We start from the raw sequence: 19,934 nt of genomic DNA, 5'->3' as shown, positions 1-19,934 counted from the left end.
TACCACATAGCAGTGGTGTTATGTATGAGCACCTGAACAAGCCTACCTTTGATGGACAGTAGCAAGGCTCCAGTGCCAAGCAAATGGAACGCAACTGCAACAGTTTGATGTGAAGACGGGCTTCCACTGGAAAATGGAGTCTTCTGGCCTTCATCTCTGCCAAATGACCTCCCAATCCCGACAGTGTTGTATCTGCCACCATTGTTAGCTCTAAGTGAAGCAGGGATAGGGGTCTACTGCTGAGCCAAAAGTGGCTGAGGTACCATCTCCTGCAGCCATCTCTGAAACCTGGATGGAATCAGACTGGTTCCCCCATTGCTGGTTGACCCCACTGAAACTTCAGGTTCCACTGCAGAGTTTGCATATGCCACCTTGCCGTCAACTAGCATGATGCAAGATGTCAACAGGCCCTGAAGCATCAGAGCCACTATCACCAACACCCCGGAACGAGGCTGAAACATCAGGATCATAGCCTAAATGCCCTAAAATTATTGTAATGGAGGAAAGGACTTAAACTGTACTTTAACCAGAATGACTTCAATGAAGGGGAGCCTGTGCAAAGGAGTCCAGGTGTGTTGATGTGCGATCTCAGCTATATTGCCATCGTCTGGAGGTGGTCTACAAATTACTGGAAAACTCTCCTTCAAAAGCCAATCGTCAAATTAGGGGAAAGTGGAATCCCCGACCACAAAAATTCACTACGACCATCACTTTGGCGAACACCCATTGGATACTGTCGAGAACGAAGAAGAGTATGCCAAATCCAAAATGCTCCTGGCCCACTTAGAACTGAAATGAGCATCTAAGACTGTAGGATCGCCACATGAAAGTAGGGATCTTGCAGGTTCAAGCCACCACCCAGTGGCCTGGAGCCAGGATTGACAGAACATGGGCCAGCGTGAGCATATGAGTATCTTGAATTTGCCCTTGTGCAAAAAGGCAGTCAGAAGGCAGAGATTTAAAATAGGATGAAGGCCTTCGTTTTTTTTCAGTTTGAGGAAATAGCAGGAATAACACATTCGCAATATTTGGGACTGGAACTCTGCCAAGAGACCACACTTCTCTGAGCAAGATGGACAGCTGTCGCTCTGAAGATGCTATGATGGGGTAAGAAGTGCGGTGGATCTAAAAGAAACATCAGGGTACAGCCTCGATGAATGATCAGAAGGAGCCACCTGTCTGATTTTATTTTTTGTCACCCCTGAAGGAAATGTCTGATCCTGCGTCCCACAGGGTGGTCGGATACCACTAAAGGCAAACTAACGCAGCTTGGAGGGTGATGCCAAAGGAGCAAAGGATTAAGACGTAAGCTGCCCCTAAAGGCTTGGGGTGGTGGGCCATCGTGATGCTACTTTACCATCCCTCTGGAGTAGACTGGAAAGGGGGAAAAATGTTCAGTGGACGGTCTTGCAGGGGTGGAAAGGCCAAGGAATGCACAGTGGCCTTGTTTACTATAAAGTAATGGTTCTAATTCGGTGGTCTGAGGACCTCTGAGGGTAACCGAGGCTGAATATGTGGGGCCGTAACTGTTTTACAATATTGAATATTATTAACATTAATAAATAAAACTTAATGAAGTGTATGAAAATAAAGTAGCACACCTCATGGGGGACCTGGTACAGGCACTTGCTTGCAAAAAGTCCATACAAGAATTATAAACTCTGCAGTTTCAGGTAGGAAAATGGTTCCCTTGCAAACTGGAAAATGTAGTACAGCTAAATGAAATGTGTTTGAGAGCAAGCTCTGGGTCCACATACGAAGGTGCAGAAGAAAAGAAACGGATGTTGACATGCTATAGGAAAGCCTTTTTTTGTTTGTGCGAGTGTGTGTATTACCCAGTCAAGGTCACCACTGGGTAGCTGTAGTTAGGATCGTGTTTCCATAGGAAATGCATTGTTTGGTTTGCTTACATCTTTGGCGCCATTTGTCGAATCTTCACGGCCCTTGGCTCCTTCCTGGAAAGGGTGGGGATTCGTCAAGCAGAGTCAGAGAAAAAGAAATTCATTTTTTATCCACAGGAACTTTAGGCATAGCTACAGCCCAAACGGCTCAACTGAATTATACCAAATTTGGCAGAAAGCTAGGTCCTGGTTAAAAAAAAGAACAAGTGCTTTTTGTGTTCTGGTGTAAATCCGTTCATTAGTTTTGGAGTTAAAAAAATTAACTTATTTCATGTTTGAAGTCCAAAAATGCAATAAAAATATGTAGGGGGGGTGTGGGGGGGGGGGGGGGGGTAGAGAGCACCTGAATCTGTAGGCCTGGTGGTGGGTTGCCAGGGGTTCCAAGCCTGGTGTTAAAAACATGTTTTCAGTTATTTTGCCACAAATATGCAGAGGATCCGCAATTTGTGGCAAAATTTTGAAAAAACACAAGCAAGGGTTCCAAGCTTGCTTCAGAACCAAACCCCTACCCTATCTTTGGGGGAGGGGTTTTCACACATTTTTTTGGCGGGGAGGGGGCACGTGCCCTTTTCTCTGCATCTCTGAGAAGCCCCAGGCCATCCCCCCCCATTCCCGGGGCAGAGTTAAAAAATTAAATAAGGGAAGGGTGAACGGCCTCCACTCCCTGAGCCATGGAGCTGGCCCCAGGGGATGTGGTCCCCTTGGCTGTTAGTGTCTGTCCCAAGGGACAGCGGTTTTTGTGCTGTCGCTGTGGGCACGGAAACATGTGTTTGCTCCCATCTGCTGGAACTTTTTAAAGCAGATGTCTACTCGGTAAATAACATTTTCCATTCAATTGCATTGTGGCTGTAGATACACATGCTCTGCATAGACTGTAAGGCAGTCCATCCGTGAAAGCAGTGGCTAGCCTGTGGGAGTTACAGTTGTTTGAAAAAGTGTTCGTAGTCGCCTTCTCTACATTGGCTTGCTGATGTGCTTGAAGATCTATATGGTAATGTTTTGTGAATGTATGTGGTGTGGACCAAGCAGCTGCTTTGCAAATGTCAGCTATAGAAATGTTCCCTAAGAAAGCCATTGTGGCTCCTTTTTCCTACAAGAATGTGCTCCAGGAGTTACTGGTAACTGTCTTTTTGCTTTAACATAACAGGGTTGTATGCATTTAACTAGCCACCTGGCTATACCATTTGTAATAATGGGTTGCTTTTATGAGGAACAATGAAAGCTAGAAAGAGCTGTTTAGTTTTTCTGAAATGTTTAGTCTTGTCAACATTGTACATGAGCGCCCGTTTGACATTTAAAGTGTGGATGGCTCTTTTTGCAACTGAGTCAGACTGAGGGAAGGAAAACCGGCACCTCAATGGTTCGATTGATAAAGAATTGAGAAACCACTTTGGGTAAGAACCTTGGGTTTGTGCGAAGAACCACTCTGTCCTTGTGTATCTGCAAGAAAGGTTCTTCCAATGTTAAGGCCTGGAGTTCACTAAGACGTCTGAGTGATGTAACTTTGACTAAGAATGCCACTTTCCAAGAAAGGAACTGAATAGGGCATGAATGAAGCGGCTCAAAAGGAAGTCACATGAGCCTGGTGATTATGATATTAGGAGTCCAGGACAGTGTTGGAGGTATTCTGGGCGGAATGACTCTTTTAAGGCCTTCCATTAAGGCTTTAATGATAGGAATTCTAAACAAAGAAGTATGTTGTCTATGTTGTAAATATGCAGCTATGGCCGCAAAATGTAGACAAATGGAAGTGTAAACCAAGTTTCCTTTTTGCAAGTGAAGCACATAGCAAACAATGCCCTGGACAGTAGTCTTAACCCCTTGGGTGCCATGGAATTAACTGTTACGTCCTTGGCTGCAGCACTGCTGTGCCAAGGACGTAACGGTTCTGTCCTGCACCCGACCAATGGGGGAAGCGCTAGTGCTCCCCCCTTGAGCCCCCCCCCCCCCACCCCCACCCCCACACACCCCTCCACCGGGAATGGCCGCGGAAGACCTTTTGCTGCCACCCCGAGCCCTCCTCGGCAATCTGATGACATCAGCATGCTCATGGCGCGCCAACGTCATCACATGCTGCTGGGGACGCGCTGGAAGGATTTGCTTCCAGCGCGTCGAGGAGAGAGGACCCTTTTCAGGTGAGTTCTTCTCCTGGGATTGTTGGGGGCGGGGGAAACAGACACAAGGGGAAAGGAAAGAGTTTTTCCTTTCCCCTGTGCCTGTTTTGAATAGATTCCTGCTCCACGATCATGGGCGAGGCCCGCAGGGTCGTGGAGCAGGAATCCATCCACTAGGCACCAGGAATGTTTTTTTATTTAGTTAGGGGAGCGACCCCGTAGGCAAAAGTCGCTGCCCTGGGGGCAATATGTTTTTCCATGTTTGGCACCTCCTGGGGCTAGATCAGCCATTTTTTTGGCGAATTTGGTTCCGGGTGGGGGGGGGGGAGGGGGGCGGCCCCACTAGGCACCAGGGATCTGTGTGTGTTGTTTGGGGGTGGTGGGGGGACGGCCCCTTAGGCAAGGATCGCCCTCCCAAAGGGGGCACATAACTATTGGTTATTTCTGCCCCCACTGGTGCCAGATCGGCCTATTATTTTTAGTCCCATCTGACCCCAAGGGGAGCAGAAACCACAAATACAACAAGGATTTTTTCAGTTTTTATTTTTTGTGTGGGGAGACGACCCCTTTGGCAAGGGTCACCCCCCCAATGGGGGGAGACACAACTGTAGGTCATTTCTGGGATTATTTTGTTTTCCATTTTTGTTTTGTTTTGTTGGGGGCACATAACAGTTGGCCATTTCTGCCCCCCCCTTGGGGGCAGATATGCCTATTATTTTTAGGCCCAAGCCACAAAGACGCCGGAGATTTTTTCCTTTTGTTGTTTTTTGTTGAGGGGGGGCAAGGGGGCACAAATCTGTTGGCCAGTTCTGCCCCCTTGGTCTCCCAAGTAAAATGATACCTCACTTGTGTGGTTCCCTGAAGCAGAGCCAACCTAAAAATGTATTAAAAAGAATTGTGCTTAGCGACTCGCTGTGATATCCCCTCAATCTCTTCATGGTTTTGGCCCTTTCCTGTTGCAGGCACCTGGCCACCCAAACAAGTGAGGTACTGTGTTTAATCGGCAGACCGAGGGGAACATTAAGTGGTAGGAAATTTGTGCTGGTGCGGTGTTCCCACACAGAAATAGGAGGAAATTTGCCTTTTTTTTTTTTTTAAAGCTAAATTTGAGGTTTCCAGGTGATCCTGGGTAAGAAAATTTTGGGGGATGCACGCAAGCCACACCTCCCTGGACTCCACCGGGTGTCTAGGTTTCAAAAATGTATGGGTTTGGTAGGCTTCCCTAGATGGCTGCAGAGTCCAGAACCAAAAACACAGGTGCCCTCTTGAAAAAACACGTAGTTATGTAATAGATAACTTTGTTGTGTCCATGTTGTGTTTTGGACCCTTCACCATCGCGGGCACTAGGCCTACCCACACAAGCGAGGTAAAAAACAATGATCAGGAGATGTGGGGAAATACAGGGTGGAAGAAAGTTTGTGGCTCCCCTCAGATTCCAGAACTTTGCAGCACCGAAATGTGAGGGAAAAGTGTTTTTCTTTTAGCCATAGTTTGAGGTTTCTAAAGGATTCCAGGTAACAGAACCCAGTGAGAGCGCCACAAGTCACCCCCATCATGGATTCCCCTAGGTGTGTAATTTTCAGAAATACAAAGGTTTGGTAGGTTTCCCTAGGTCCCGGCTGAGCTTGAGGCCACAATCCACAGCTAGGCACTTTGTAAAAAACAGGTCAGTTTTCAATGTAAAAATTTAATGTGGCCATATTGCGTTTAGGGGTGTTTCCTATCGCGAGCACTAGGCCTAATCACACAAGGGAGGTACCATTTTTATCAAGAGAATTGGGGGAACACAGAATAGAAGAACAAACCCATTGTCTTTCTCTAATTTTCTTCCTTCCAAATGTAAGACAGGGTGTAAGAAAGAAGTCCATTTGAGAAATACCCTGTACTTCACATGCTAGTATGGGGACCCCTGAATTCAGAGATGTGCAAATAACCACTGCTTCTCAAAACCTTATCTTGTGCCCATTTTGGAAATACAAAGGCTTCCTTGATATCTTTTTTTCATTCTCAATATTTTACCAAATTAATTGGTGTATCCCCGGTATACAATGAAAACCCATTTCAAGGTGCAGCTCATTTATTGGCTCTGGATACCTAGGGTTCTTGATAAGCCTACAAGCCCAATATGTTCCTGCACCTAGAAGAGTCCAGCAGACGTAACAGTATATTGCTTTAAAAAATCTACCATAGCTGGAAAAAGTTACACAAGAAAACCTAGATAGAAATGGCTGTTTTTTTTCAACTCAATTTCAATATTTCTTTATTTTAGTTGTTACTTTCTGTAGGAAAATCTTGAAGGATCTACATAAATGACCCCTTGCTGAATTCAGAAATGTGTCTACTTTTCAGAAATGTTTAGCTGTTCAGAATCCACCATTGGTTTCCCACCCATTTCTGTCACTAACTGGAAGGAGGCTGATAGCACAAAAAAATAGTAAAAATGGGGTATGTCCCAGTAAAATGCCAAAACTGTGTTGAAAAATGTGGTTTTCAGATTTAAGTCTGCCTGTTCCTGAAAGCTAGGAATATGGTTATTGTAGCACCGCAACCCCTTTGTTAATGCCATTTGCAGGGGAAAAAACAAATGCTTTCTTCTGTAGCATTTTTTCCCATTTTTCCCCCAAAAACTAATTTTAGCTGTATTTTGGCTAATTTCTTGGTCTCCTCCAGGAGAACCCACAAACTCCGGGTACTTTTAGAATCCCAAGAATGTTGGAAAAAAAGACACAAATTTGGCGTGGATAGCTTATGTGGACAAAAAGTCATGAGGGCCTAAGCGCAAACGACCCCAAATAACCAAAGAAAGGCTTGGCACAGGTGGGGAAAAGGCCTGGCAGCAAAGGGGTTGATGGGGTTCATGTGTCTGGTCTGACAGTCGCAAACAAAACGTTTCCATTTTTCTGCATAACACGTTCTAGTTGTTGGTCTACGAGCTTCCTTAAGAATGTTCATACATATTGAAGGTAACTGTAGATAACCAAACTACGATTTCAGGAGCCATACTGCAAGGTTGAGTGACTTGAGGTCTGCACGTCTGATCTGACCTTGTTACTGAGTGAGAAGATCCAGCCTGTTGGGGAGCTTCTCGTGGGGGACCAGCGAAAGGTCCAGAAGTGTGGTGACCCATGGCTGTAGTGCCCAGATGGGAGCTACAAGGATCATGTTGAGGCGTTTCTCTCATCTCTGCCGAAACAGGAATGGAATGAGAAGGAAATTTGTGGAGTTCCACACTTTTGGAAGTATTTTTTGAGGACTTGTAGTTGCCATTCGTGGACTTGTTGATGCATCCTGCTGAGCAGGACAGCAAAGCTGTTGTCCGATCCTGGGAAATACTCTGCCACTAGGTGAATCTGGTGGTGAAGAGCCTATTTCCATATTGTCTGAGCAAGTTGTGACAACTGGGATGACCATGTCCCCCCCCCCACTCTTTTTGTAGATAATACATAGCTGTCATGTGGGGAAGGAAAGCTTTCAGGGCTAGAAACACTGTCAGAACTCCAGATCATTCATGTGCAGGGTTTGGTGACTGAGATCACAGAGACCCTGCACTGTGAGATTCTGAAGATGCACACCCCACCCAGTCAGGGATGCATCCGAGGTTAGAATGAGCTGAGGCACAGGGTCTACAAAAGGCCACCCTTTTAATAGGCTGGTGGTGTTCCACCATTGCAGAGAGCGGTGAGCCTGGCAGTCTATCAACACTAGATCCTGAGGGTGACCCCGTCACTGAGACCATTGATGAGACAGACACTGCTGCAGTGGTCCATGTGGAGTCTGACATTGAGAACGATGGTAACTGAGGACACCATCATCCCTAAGAGACGCATGACAGTCCTGACTGTGTAGGTGCGTTCTTCCTGTAATTGGAGAATCATTGTCTGAAAATTGTCAATGCGTGCTGGGCTGGGGTATGCTAACCCTAACTCTGCATTGAGAATGGCTCCAAGATATGGTTGACTCTGAAGAGGTTGTAGGTGGGATTTGAGCAAGTTCAATGTGAACCCTAACTTGTGAAGTAGGTTTATTGTGGTTTGAGTATGGAATTGACACTGTTGTAGTGTGCTGGCTTTTATTTGAAAGTCATCTAGGTAAGGAAATACATGTATTTTTTGCCTTCTGCGATATGCCGGGACTACAGCTAGGTACTTTGTAAATACCCTGGTAGTGGCCGTGACTCCAAAAGGCAGGACTTTGAATTGGTAATCTTTTCCCGCCACCACAAACCTTAGGTATTGCCAGTGTGCAGGAGAATTGGTATGTGGAAGTAGGCGTCCTTCAAGTCTAGGGCCGTCATGAAATTGCCCAGTTGAAGGAGTGGAATAACATCTTAAAGAGTAAACATGTGAAAGTGCTCTGGTAGAATATAATGGTTTAAGAGTCTCAAATCCAGAATAGGTCTAAGCGTTCCATCCTTTTTGGGGATGAGGAAGGACAGATAGTATACTCCTGTTCCCAGATACAGTAATGAAACGGGCTCTATAGCACTCTTGATGAGCAGGGATTGTACTTCTTTTAGAAGAATGAGATGTTTGCGGGATAACCTGTGGGAGCGAGGGGGAATGTTTGGGGTGTGGAACTAAGCTCCAGACAATACCCATGTTGAATAATGCAGAGGATGTTATGTGTGTCTATTGTGTGTAGTTATCCTGCAGTCGTCCCCTCCTCCCCCAGTGTAGAGTGGGGTTTGGACAGATGTATACAGTCAGTGTTCAGCTGTTGAGGAAGAGCCACAGGTGGTAGTGCTCTTGCCTTGGCCTTTATTATTGTTGCCCTTGTAGGCTCCTCTGAAATAACATCTAGAGTAAGAGATGGAGGGCTGCCTTGGTTGGGAGGTAGATGGTTCAGAGGCTGTTGGTTTATAACCAACTCTAAATGTGGGGAGATGAAAATTGCCTCTATGTGTCTGAGACTGCGAAGCACCCAGGGCCTTCGCTTTGTCTCATGTCCTTTTTAAGATTCTCAAGTGAGGAGTTCACTTGAGGGCCAAAAAGATGCTCCTTGTCAAAGGGCATGTTGCAAACCACTTGTTGCACTTCTGGCTTGAAGCCCGAAGATCTAAGCCATGTATATCTCTTTGGGATTATGCTGGTGTTTATCCAATAGGAGAGGAGAATTTTCCAGAGAGAGGCAGGGGAGATGGAAATTAGTTCTCATGGCTTCTATACTGCTTTTCTGGGCAAAGTTGAGGGCATAGGGCAGTCAAGAATCATCCTCAGTTTCCGACTTGTTAGGACAAAGCAGCAGGGGCCAGCTTGCAAACCCTGCAGAGCGAAGGGGAGTATGATCAAATCTCTTATGTGATTAAGACTTCCCTCTGTTATCTGTTCAAACAAAGGTAGCTTTCTCTTCATCCAAAAGCAGACAAGGTCAAGGCATTCAATTAAGCTCATATGATTCACTGGTCTGTAGTCAGACCAGACCTAAACATCATCTGGTATATGGAAGATGTACGTATGGTATGTGGAGAGGAAGCAAATCGACTACTTGTTTTATATCTCTTTTTAGAAGAATAAAATGGGATCTTCTTTTGGACACTCTGGGCCTTAGAATTTCCTCTAATCATTTTTTAACTGGCCTCATCAAAAACAGAGATATGAATGTATCTGCCAAATTTTATAGTATCCCATGACTGTTCTCTTTCAATGGCTTCAAATATCAGTGAAGTATGCTGCATTGTCTGAGTATTAACATTTCTGTTTGATAGGAGACCTGGCAGGAGGCTACCAGAATAAAAAACTCCGAAGGAAAAGAAATGCCCAAATCTGTTCTAAAGCATATTCACAAGCAAATGTTTGAGATGTGCTACCTATAGAACCTCCTTCCCTTGATAAATATTTGTAGACCATAGGGTTGCTCCTGACAAGGATGTTTATGATGATGCTCCTCGCTTGGAAGTCTCCCTCTAGTCCTCTTACAAGTGTATCCTAGCACCCTTTTAGTTCAAGATTTTTTGGGGAGTATTTTTTTAAGGATGTAGAACCTCTTCTCTCAAAGTTGCGGGGGAGGTTGTGGTACAGGTTGTCGTCCTCAGAAGAAACTTTAGGATGAAGGACCCCCTTCTGGAGTAGCTGGATTAGTACGTGAAGGTTCAAGCATAACGATCACCGTTAGATGTCTGAATTGTTCTTTGAGTTTTATGGTGGGTCCAGTGATGATACGGAAGCCCTGACCATTTACCAGCATTTGCACAAATCACCTGGGAGGATACTTCTGATGTTAAAAGGAAACTCTTGAGTGATGGAGAAAAAAAAAAACATTGATGCAAAAAATCTTAGCGTCTATGAATGCCTCCACAATTACCAAGAACGCACTTAAAGGCTTGATGTTGGAGAGAACGGTGTGGCATCTAGTATCTCAAAATCAAGTGCCTTAATGCCACTCAACTCAAAATCGACATGACTGGATGCAATTACAAAAATCTGTGGACTTGACTCCTACAGGGACAGGAGCAGTCTATTAGGAGGCTCGGGGGGGTGGGGGGTGGGGGGGGTGGGAGGCTGCCCACAACCCTCTGATGAGCTGAAGCAAAATATAGGAGTTCACTACATTTCACAATCTCTCATGGCCTTGCTCTGTGGCAAATCTGCTCCCTCACCCTTTTGCAGGACATTTCCTGAAAAATGGTCAGGTTCATAAAGGAGTTATCTGGTGAATGATGTCACTGTGAAGCTCAATGCCCTAGCTCACATAATCAAACGAACATTACTGAATGCCTAATGTTTCAGACTGTCAAAAATAAAGAACTGGGGAAATGAAAAAAATGTATCTACACTGGGTGGCATATTTAACTGTATGAGAGACAGGCAGCCAAACCACAAAGATAACATGATTATCTGTTGTGGTCATCTCGATACAACCAGGTGGGCATTTATAAAAAAGGACAAGGATGGTGAGAAACTATGAAGTTGAACAAAAAATAGTAGAGATACAAAAACTTGTCAAAACATGAATAAATAAAGGTACTTATAGGGGCATGAAAATCCAATGGGTATCTTGGTGCTAAAACTGAGTGAGTCTATAAAACAGAGAAACGGGTTGGTAAATCTAGCAGTCATCTAAAGACAGAGTGATTGTAAGGAAAACCAAGTCGAATATAGTCGCAATGACTACAGCTAACTTTTGACAAAATGGGATAGTAGCAGTTTCGAAATTCCTAAAGGGGCAAGGGTGTCATTCTAGACTCTGTTGTGGTGTAAGAACACAATTTCTTGCTTTGTTTTATATAAATAAATACATTTTAAAAAAACATATTGAGGCACTGTTTTCAATCAAACAAACTCTGCTATACTTGATATATCTAATCGGTGTACTTAAAAATAAACAAAGACAGACAATGATGCACTTCTCCAGGCATGTTTTCCTCGTCTATTTTTTTTCAATTTAAACACAATTATTTGTGCTCTGAAATCTGACGTGTGCAGAGATACTATACCATTTATAAATTGAGCGGTGAATTATATGCTAGAGATGTAATGCAATTGTCACTTGGCCTCCTCAGAGGCCATCCTAAACTTTATTCAAGAGAGGACTGAATGGTCTTTGGTAAAATTATGCCTTCACAGCTGTCCCTTAATCCAGTTCCAAATGTGAGAGTCTCCTCAGCAGTCTCCTATGTCATCCACCAGCATCGACACCACAATTGTGCCTTTTTCAAAGAACAAAGGCAGCATCTTCCTACCCTATCTATCGCCTACTACTGGTGGGAAGTGCTATCACATGTAGATCATACTCAAGCTCGTACTGCATTCGGAATTGCACACCACACTCATTCCTGTAGTTACATTGAGGCTTTCAGCGAGGGCCTTCTTCAGCAGCTTATCCTCCTCGTCCCGCTGGTAAGTGACCTGGCTTGCCTCCTGTTCACTCATCCTCACGGCAAGCTCTAGTTGCTCCTCTTCAGTCATCTCTGATGGAAGAAAAATATCCAGAATAAATAAAACATTATGAAAATCAAATGAAACCCTAGCCCTTTTATAGCTATGAGGCACCCTTCAATGGACCTCTACTATCCTAAAGTAAGAGTTGATTGGATGCAGAGTACATTCCCAACCATTAAACATTGGTCACTCCTAGAAGCTACACCGTGTACCTTATTTGATTTTCAAAAGTAAGTGATCAGACCTTCTTTCTGTCCCTAGTGTATGGAGGTTTGTAACCATTTGTAAGCCGCAACGTAGGTGTTTAAATATCAGATTATGACCTTTAAGAGGGGAGTTCACTAGATGTCATCAAACCGCATAAGGCCACAGCAGTGTCAAGGTGTTTATTTCTCTTATAACGTGCTCCTGATAGATATTTAGCAAACATTTCGTGACCATCGTTTTCAGAATTCAACAATAAACTGAAGAACAGCTTTGAAGTTTGATTTTAAAATTCCACTGCAAGTTGCAAGTGCCAGTAATTCTGTAATGTTGTTAGCACATCCATTTCCCAAGTGGTTCCTTTTGCATGCTTCAAGAAACACTGATCTTCAATCCATACAAACACACAGATGTGCAGAGTGGCATCTTCTTTAGTATGCACACCAATCATCTATGACATGCAGGGCCCATGAATTTACATACGACAACGGCTGCCCTTTTAATAGTGCACAAACCAGATATTCATACAATATTTTTAAGTGAGTGTATATTATAGTATTTCATTTTATTAGTTTAGTGTCAACTTCTTGGAGAGTACATTGCACATATTAGTATAGGCATTTGGGCTGCAACCTATTATTTATAGCTACTTAATAATGAAATCAATTATATATTTGTACCTTAATGACTATTTGGACAAGGTAGTAAAAATAGTAGGATAACATACCACTGCTAAACTTCTGATATAAGTTTCAGGTAGAAGCACAGAAGCAAGCATATGCAAATACTACTTTATGTGTAGGGGCTATAGTTAGAGACATATTTAATTGGCGAGGGCTGGCCTGGTTCTAAAAGATAAACAAAGGTCTGCCTCAACTAGAATGCTGGCAAACTCCTGTGGCCTATTTATGAAACTGCAGCCTGCTGTCAGGATAAAGGACCCACCCCAACAAGGGAGGTCTTACAGTAGCAGGAGGTAGCTGCAGCTGATGGTTAATCTCTGCTAACCTGGGGCCCCATCTGAAAACACTGACAGATGGGTTGGCATGCAGTCCTTCACTGACATGAGATTGTCCCATGCATAACAGACCATATTCTCACAACTCTGGCTCTGAATCGAAAATCTATAGTATAGTGCTACAATGACATACACTGCACACATGTAGAACGGCTACATGCTCTGGCCTTATTGTTGAAGGTCTATATTGGCAACATCATCTTGATTTGGTGACTATGAAGGTGCCCCCTTGGAATCAAAACCAATCCAAGGAGAGGGTGCCACTATAGGCCCCTCCTGTGGTTGGTACATCCCACAGGCCACATACTGTGGGTCCTTACTACTTTCCAGCCCTCCTGTGGCATATCAAGATATAATGAGCAGGTGGGTGGGTGGGAAACTGTCATTCTCACTCATACCTGATGGAAGAGAGGTGATGAAGCCCTCACACACGGTGGATCCTCTATTTCCAGTGATGACTAGCTGAAAATGTATTTTTGAAATCAGAGATGTCATCCTTACATAAAGCCATACCGAGTACACAGGCGTAGAGTTTCGGGAAAGCAGCAAAACGAAAATGACACGTCTAGACCTTTCCTTAGACTTCACAGATCTGAAACTCAGTTTAAAATTTCTGTTTTGCTTTGGAAGAGCTTGTACTGGTGGCAGTCTCTAAAAGAAGTGCAATGCCTCCTGTTTTTAAAGGGGAGATGCAATTTCTCATCAACAAATATAGTTACACCATTTATTTAGGAATTAGCATCGGAACAGGGCACAGTGGTATATTTTCATACATACCATTCATACGTTAATAAGAAACTATGATATCCTGTAAAGCATTTGCATGCGTTTTGTAAACATTTCAGTCCTCACTCCAAAAGCTTCTGTGCCCAGTTTCCAAGGTTAATATAGTTTTAAGATCAATGCTTCACATATACATATCAAGAAATGTATAAGTAAAATAAAGAACGAGCAATCCCAAGAAGTCAGATCTTTCATAACGGCTGCTTTAGTTGCAACGTAGAGATTACAGGAGTTGTGAGCCAAGGAACACAAACCCACAACGAGATTTTCATTTTTCACTAATAAGTCATTGACAATTTTTACTCAAACAAAAATAAAATAAAAATGCCATTGTTCATTAATACTGATATTTTAAGAGACAAAAAGACAAACTTAAGACCACTCAAAAATCTTGAAACCTATAAATATCAGTAATAGCTGTGACAAATCACATTCCTAAACTCCCCTCCCTTTCTGATCATCACCAACACTTTAAGCTCTCAGCTCTTGCCTCTGGCCCCTGTTTATACAAAAATGCTATCATTGCTCAACACCTAAAGCTGACACTGCTTCCTCTCCTTCAAATATCACTTGTTTTTCAACTTCCTTCCTCCAAAATACAGCACCATCTTGTGCTCAATAGTCTCGCACCCTGTTTCATTCACAAATTACTCAATACTTTCCAGTTAGACTTCTGAGCACTTCATGCTATGAAAAATGCCCTCTCACACATCAAATTAGATCACCACTGGTCAACAAATTACTCTAAAGCATTGAGTCATCTTGAATGCTCACCAGAAGAAACATCTAGCCTAATCTTCCTAAACCTGCCACCATCAATCGGACACGGTCGGCCACCTCACACTAAGGTCATCACTTCCTACATTTGACATCACTGAATCAGCTCTGGGCTGGTAGACTGGTTTTCATGTTACCTTTCTGACTGCCTCACCTGTATCTCCTGGAGTTCTTGTCACTCTGCCAAGTCCCCATAAGTACTTCCAGCACTTGCGGCTGGCTTAATAGCTGCCATTCACTCCACACGTTCATGATCCCTTAAAGCGTCCCTCAATCATCTTGAAATTTACAATTTCTGAACTCACCCTTCTTGCTTGGTTCCTTGCAGCTACTCTATTCATTTTCCTAACACTCACCCTTAAACTGTATCTACACGTGACTACTAACTGTTTGACATTTAATACCTTTATCATACTTTGTACGTTATGATGTCAAAGTATAATGCCATCATTCTGACTCCCACTACATGTACCAACCTGAATGACTATGAACTTATTTACAATTGGTTCAATTACAGACATTGTTTGTTGTAGAAATCATTCTTTCCAGTAAGTGAAAAAACATAAGCTCCACAATTTCAATGGGCTTTTTACAGTGTAAGGCAAAGGCAATAAATACTACCATCTCATAGATGTAATGCAATCTTCCAAAGACTGTCAGTGAATGAATGCAATGTCCCACAATAGGCAGAACTATAGTGCTACAGGATGCATTGCACCAGTACCTGGACAATAAGTGAGATGTTCTTTCTAAGATATCAAACCACAAACCAGAAAAAATAATCTATACTGTTTGTGAACATTTACTGAGAGCAGCACCTTTAAACAGACAATCACACTATTGCAGCACTTATTGCATCATTTCAAGCACATTTAGCCAGAGCAGCCATAATACACGAATCTAATGCTACAGGCTTCTAGGAGGATCTGTGGGATACTGGACTAGCACAAACTTAGCAGGATTGTCAGTAAGTAAGACAACACTACAATGCTACACGATCAATGCAGTGTTAACGACATTCTATCACTGCAGCTTTGCAACGGACAATCTTACATATCTATAGGGCTCATTATGGTGATCAGAGGACACCAAGAGTGTACGTCTCCTTCCAACAGCAAAACTAAAGGTCACATAAGAGGATTTACTAAGACAAAAAGTGATGGGTTAGGCCTACATGACAGAGAAAACGACAGCCCTACCGTGATCTCTTTCCAGTTCCTTGAACATACACAGTGCTTTAGACAACATATTAAAACCTCAGAGGAATGGGCTTTAGTGTTCATAGATATCTTATCATATAGAAATTCCACTCAGAGCTCCTTCAGCACCTAGACCACTTACAGCCTTCCCTCTAACAGAATCTCCCCGCACCAAACACAGCACCCCCCTATGGACATGTCGAAAAACTTACGAGCAATTCTTCTTTTCTCCTCCAGTTTGCGGAGGACACTTTGTTTGGCTTTTCTCTTCTGCTCTTCCATTTTCTCCTTTTGTGTCTGCTATCAAAAAAGAAAGAAACACTGAGTAATGTGAAAGCAAAACTAACAATACAATCACCAGAAACAAGAGCTCAGACCAAACAGGCGTAGGACAGGATCTGCCAGTAGCTCTGGCTTTCTATATGATGAACTAGGGACACTGAGAAGGTTATATTTCAAATGAAATGACAAAAAAATTCAGTGAAGTTGGTGTGGGCCTCTTTAGGGCATTATGCACGTGCTGACGACCAAGAACACAAAACCCCCTTACCAGACATGGCCCCCAAATGATCACCGTCATATCTGGCCATTATTGTCAGCTTTACCTCTTCCAAAATGAGCAGTCTTTGGGAAACTACAACACAGCTGGTGCACACATCACTGTGGCTGCCAGGTCTTGGCACACAAGATGCAAGGCAGCAGTATTCACTGCTAAAGTGACAGAAACCAACAGTCTGCAAGCTGCCCTCAAAGACTACTAAAAGGATTCAACTGGAGATGAGGGAGCGTTGCTGCCTGCTAACAGGGGCCAAAATATTGGGTAGGCATAATTAATATGCTACAAGCTTTCCGCTAGAGTGATTTAAATGAGCCCTGATGGGTAGAGAAAGAGACGTGTTCCAAGTATTTTTAATCATCCATGTTCGAGAACATGGATCGGCGACAAGCAACATTTGGATGCAACTCTACAGTCAGCAAAACAAACAATCCCTAGAAGGAGGCTCACAGTAGAGAGACTTGATTGGCAACACCTTTAAAACAGAGGCAACTAAACTGAGTCTGGAATTTTCGAACGAATGTGTGGATCACTCGAGCCATGTTTTAGGAGTAGAAAAAGGACAAAAATATGCTTGTTAGGAAACTTCAAAATTAAAATACATAATGCACAGATCTGTTTGGCATCTGCAAGTTACAGGATAACCTCTAAACAGGGCACATTCAACCTTCCATCCTTGGTCACCAACACTGGTACCACTGAGTTGTGGATATTGTTGGTGGAGGCTAAGGAAAGGATTCAACTTAAATAGAGGTGAATTATGTAAAAACAGCATCAATAAAAAGGATACCAAAATTCACTTTTAAAGATCCAAAAATTCCATTAAGAAAATAAAGTTAAAACATTTTGGTAATCACAAAAGTTGAAACAATAAGTGGAGTTGTTTATACAAAACATGCAAGGACAATAGCAATATGTCTCGCTTATGATAGCACTGTCAGGCTAGAACAAAAAATTATCATACATTAATAACTGCAATCCTCCCATCTGTGCTGCTGCCAGAGAAAAATGCCATACATTCTCTAGTAATCTATGACACTTAAATGGCATGTGTGTTGCCCCGGAAAGTCCAAGCTCAGGCAGCAGGATAAATAAACAAAATCTAAAGTTATACAGAGGAAGATACAAAAAAAAAAAAATCTTGCATACAAAAAAGTATTTTGGAATGATTGCATACAGTATGCATAAAGGGGATGAACGAGGTACAGAATGGAGATGTTAACCTCTTAACTACTAAGATCATCATTAACTAGCAGTGATCTAATTTCAAGATTATGAGATTGAAATAAGCAGATCAAGCAGCACGTAACACAATGCACGTTGGGGGGTCAAGGATCCAGTTATGAAGAAGAAAAAGGCTTTTCAGAAAGAAGGTCAATAGTTGTGCAAGGGTATAAGAAAACGGTATATCAGTCCCCTGTCACCAACCAAGAGTCTACGGAGGCTGGAAATGGACTAATAGCCATCCTTCCCCATGGGTAAGGTACACAATATGCAGGCCTGCAGATTATTGTGGTGTGCAAGTGAAACAATAAAATATAAGTACCACCTCTACTGGTCTCACAAATATTGTGGTAACCTGAGAGGTGTAGACGGGATGGAGATGAGCAGACAGACTGAACCACAAAAGCTGAATAGGTAGGATGGTGCAGTTGTCTAAATAATTTGTGCTGCTTATGTGCCCCCTAGACTCCAGTCGCCAGAGAGCCTTCCCAACATCCACTTCACATAATACTTAGATGGTAAAATATAGTGTGATGCAGTTAAATCCAACACCAATCAGACAACAAATTCACGTTTCAACACTTATTTAGGAAACAGTGATTTTGATTGGCAAGATGACGACAGTGGTGAAGTCATCTCCTGCAAACTTCTTGAATTTCACATTTAAAAGGAATAACCATTTATACTAAGCAAGCTAAAATGTCTAGGTTTGTTTTACTGCAATTGAACGGCAAAAATGGCAAATACTCAGTACGTTTAAGAGCCAAAGCTGAAATCCTTTATTTCTTTTAAAGAGCATCGACACAGGCAAGAAGGCGCAGGACTGCTGATAATTTTGAAGTTAAACTGTGGAGATAGGACTTGCAGATGGTTTGCTAGGTTTCTGATATGTGCAATAAGCGTCACTGTAGCTGTGTGCTAACATGGCACATACTGAATAAGATACGCAAGTACGTGTTTGGAGAGGAGCCTTCTCTTTGTACTGGCATTTACAGGATCAACATTTATAGGGCCATAGGTAAGTCAAATAACAGATAATTTTGACACACAAACTAAAAAATTAAGGCATTACGTGGCCTCTGGACTGTTAAAGCTGATGCCATATGTAATTTTGTATGGAAACCTAACCAAAAAATAAAATATGCAATCTTATCTAAATGACATTCGGTCCCTGTGGCAAACATTATGATTGGGGTCAGAAATATTTTGTACCCCTTTAGCAGTGAGCAGTGTTTCTTACTAGTACACTACCCTAGATAACAAGCTGAGGAAAAAGATGTAGAACAAGTTTTGAAAGCCAAGAGTCTGTGTGTGTGTGTGTGGGGGGGGGGGGGTTGTTAGAGGGTAAAATGCTTAACAGTGTACATCACAGGAAGTGACTAGTCACTGTAAATGTCAGATGTAAGGTGACCTGTGGCATTAACACTTACAGAACCTACTAATAAAAAGGAGCTTTGAATAGAATGATTCACTTTAAAATGAATATATAGCTTCAAATGTTGCAATGTGTTCAATTAAGTGAATAGCCACATAATCCAATTACCTCTATAAACCAAATTGGGAGTTTGTCGAAGTGGTCAGACTGCACAACCAACGATGTTTAGGGCAACATCTTGAGACTCTCTTCTTCCACAACGCCATTTCCTAAGGAGTTTGCAAGCTTAGGAGGTTGCTGTCAAAGAAGGGTGTGTTGCTGCAAACCAACCACACCACCATAGCCCCAATTGTAGTAGGGAATATCAAATGCCGAATATCAATGGGCGAGAATATCGTTACAACAATATCAAGGGACAAAATATGTACAGGTAAGTAACCCAGAGGAAGATAAGCATTTAATATTCTTAACTCTAAATCTACATGCCTTGAAGAGAGAAGATATATCAGCATGGTAACTATATGTGGAGTTAGGTATACAAACTTACCTGATGGAATTATGTTCCTCAATATTGCTGTAACAATCTGTCTGGTCGATAACTGATGTTCCCAGCCTACACCCATGGACCGTTTTTAGTCACGGCCTCCAGCAATGTGGTGATGATTTGAACACTTTTTCTAAAGTTTGATCATGGGTTTCTCCTCTGGCCCAGACCTTTCGTCTAGACCGGAAAAAAGCTGTGATGAAATGCATCCCAGATGAAGAAAACAGCACCTAGGTTGTTCCTAAAAGGTTTTAATGTCATGTACATTCTTATAGCAAACAAAAGCACAGCCATAGTAACAAAAAATGGGGAAAACGAATAAAGATGAACAATCTGCTGCAGATCTGTCAGGGCGCAGAGCT

The 19,934-nt window shown here is 42.8% G+C and overlaps 1 protein-coding gene across 16 annotated transcripts in view; it reads right to left on the bottom strand.

The window, feature by feature from the left end:
* Positions 1–19,934, bottom strand: part of UIMC1 (ubiquitin interaction motif containing 1) — a 380,703-nt gene that overhangs the window by 260,906 nt on the left and 99,863 nt on the right. For 12 of the 16 annotated variants that reach the window (XM_069244540.1, XM_069244534.1, XM_069244544.1 and 9 more), the window contains 2 exons: positions 16,086–16,173; positions 11,797–11,921 (listed from right to left, as the gene is read on the bottom strand). In XM_069244540.1, coding sequence (XP_069100641.1) covers positions 11,797–11,921; positions 16,086–16,173 — 213 coding nt within the window. The remainder of the gene's footprint in view (positions 1–11,796; positions 11,922–16,085; positions 16,174–19,934) is intronic. The other 4 variants (XM_069244543.1, XM_069244546.1, XM_069244550.1 and 1 more) reach the window with 1 other exon arrangement.

Source organism: Pleurodeles waltl, chromosome 7, assembly GCF_031143425.1.
Source record: "Pleurodeles waltl isolate 20211129_DDA chromosome 7, aPleWal1.hap1.20221129, whole genome shotgun sequence".
NCBI classification, from domain to species: domain Eukaryota; kingdom Metazoa; phylum Chordata; class Amphibia; order Caudata; family Salamandridae; genus Pleurodeles; species Pleurodeles waltl.
This window is presented reverse-complemented; position numbering and strand designations above follow the sequence as displayed.